The following is a 1499-nucleotide window of genomic DNA, read 5'->3' on the forward strand; positions in this document are numbered from 1 at the left end:
CCGCGGACCCCGTGAGTCGGGACCGGCGCGGGGACCAGGACAACGACCCGGAGCCACGCGCGTCTTTGTGGAAACCTGCGCGGAGCTGAGGCCGAGAACACAGCGCTGTTGTGGAGAACCCGCGTCCTCGCCGTGTTTTTCTTGGGAGCCCCGTGCCCAGCACCCCCGCGCCCCTCCGGCCCCTCGGAGCCCTCTGGGGAAAGCTCCAGCCCGGATCCCAGGCAGACGCTGGTTCGTTCCTTCCCGCGTTCGTCCGACGAGTCTCGGCGCCGCCCAGGGTCTCCGCACCCCGTTTCCTCCCACCTGGTGCCCAGCGCGGGCGCGGAGGGAGCCCTCGGGGTTGGACCCTCAGAGCCCTTCGCCGTTGGGCTTCCGGGCGCACGGATGGTCAGTGGGCCATGTGGCCGTGCTGCCCTGGGGACCTAGACTTGCAAGGACCCCATCCCCACCCCAGGCCTCGTCCAGCTGCGGTGGGTGATCTCGGTGGCTGGGGCCTGCCCAGGAGTCGGTGGCCTGGCTCTTCATGGATACTGAGCAGGGCCAATCCCCCAGCCCTCAGAGACAGGGGACCTCAGACTGGAGAGGGTGGCCGTGGGCCTGGGGCAGAGGACAGAGGCTGGCCCCACTGTCCTTCCCTGGGCCTTGGGACCAGCGCCAGCCACATCCCGTGGGCCGTCCCCACAGGAGGTCACCGACTACTGGCCACCTGCAGCCCCTGCCTGCGTCATGGCACGCTGGGATGGTGCCTTCAGGTGATGGGTGTGTCATGGTGGGGGCCTGTCCCAGAGAGACCTGGAGAGAGGTTTGGGTGTGAGTGGGCCCACGGGGAAGGGACATTTGTCCTTTCTCAACGATCCTGCTGGTCGTGGCCATGGACATCGTCTGGGACACCCCTGCCACAGTACAGCAGCCCCCATTGTCCCCTGGTATAAGGAGGGCTGGAGGCCAGGCTGAGGGGCAAGGCCCAGCTGGAGTATCCGTCTTACACCCCAGTCGGCCTGGGATGGGGGATGACAGTGGCCCGTCCTGGGCTACCCCCAAACCTGCCTGCCTGCTGCTGACCACGATGTGGCATGGAGGCTGGCACTGGCCACTCTCTCCGGGGCGCCGTGGCCACAGGCACGCTGCTGCAGGGGGCGGGCTCAGCCCCATTTACTCTGCCCAGCAGTGACCGCATAAGTTCCAGCCCACGGAGGGCTCTAGGCCAGGTGGGGCAGGGTCGAGGTGCTGGTCCAGGATGCAGGGAGGTGGGCAGTGGGGTTGGTGGGAGGGAGGGAGGACTTCACGGTCACAGCAGGTCCCGGCCGCCTTCCCTCCCTGGGACCAAGCCCCAGAGCTTGCTTCCCAAGCTCCCTCCTGACTACCCGAGCCCACAGTGTGAGGCCCACGGCCTCTCCCAGCCTGTGGGTGGTGCCGCCCTCCACACCTGGGGAGTCCTGTGGGTATTCCAGGCAGAGCACCCCGGCTAGACACTCCCAGGCTCCCCAGCTATTGACTCC

At 67.8% G+C, this 1499-nt stretch overlaps 1 protein-coding gene across 1 annotated transcript in view; it reads left to right on the forward strand.

Moving 5' to 3' along the window:
• Positions 1 to 1499, forward strand: part of TTLL8 (tubulin tyrosine ligase-like family member 8) — a 47393-nt gene that overhangs the window by 42960 nt on the left and 2934 nt on the right. Inside the window, exons 14-15 of the mRNA XM_011985609.1 lie at positions 222 to 387; positions 685 to 742. Coding sequence (XP_011840999.1) covers positions 222 to 387; positions 685 to 742 — 224 coding nt within the window. The remainder of the gene's footprint in view (positions 1 to 221; positions 388 to 684; positions 743 to 1499) is intronic.

The sequence above is a fragment of the Mandrillus leucophaeus genome, unplaced genomic scaffold (genome assembly GCF_000951045.1).
Source record: "Mandrillus leucophaeus isolate KB7577 unplaced genomic scaffold, Mleu.le_1.0 Scaffold288, whole genome shotgun sequence".
Lineage (NCBI taxonomy): Eukaryota > Metazoa > Chordata > Mammalia > Primates > Cercopithecidae > Mandrillus > Mandrillus leucophaeus.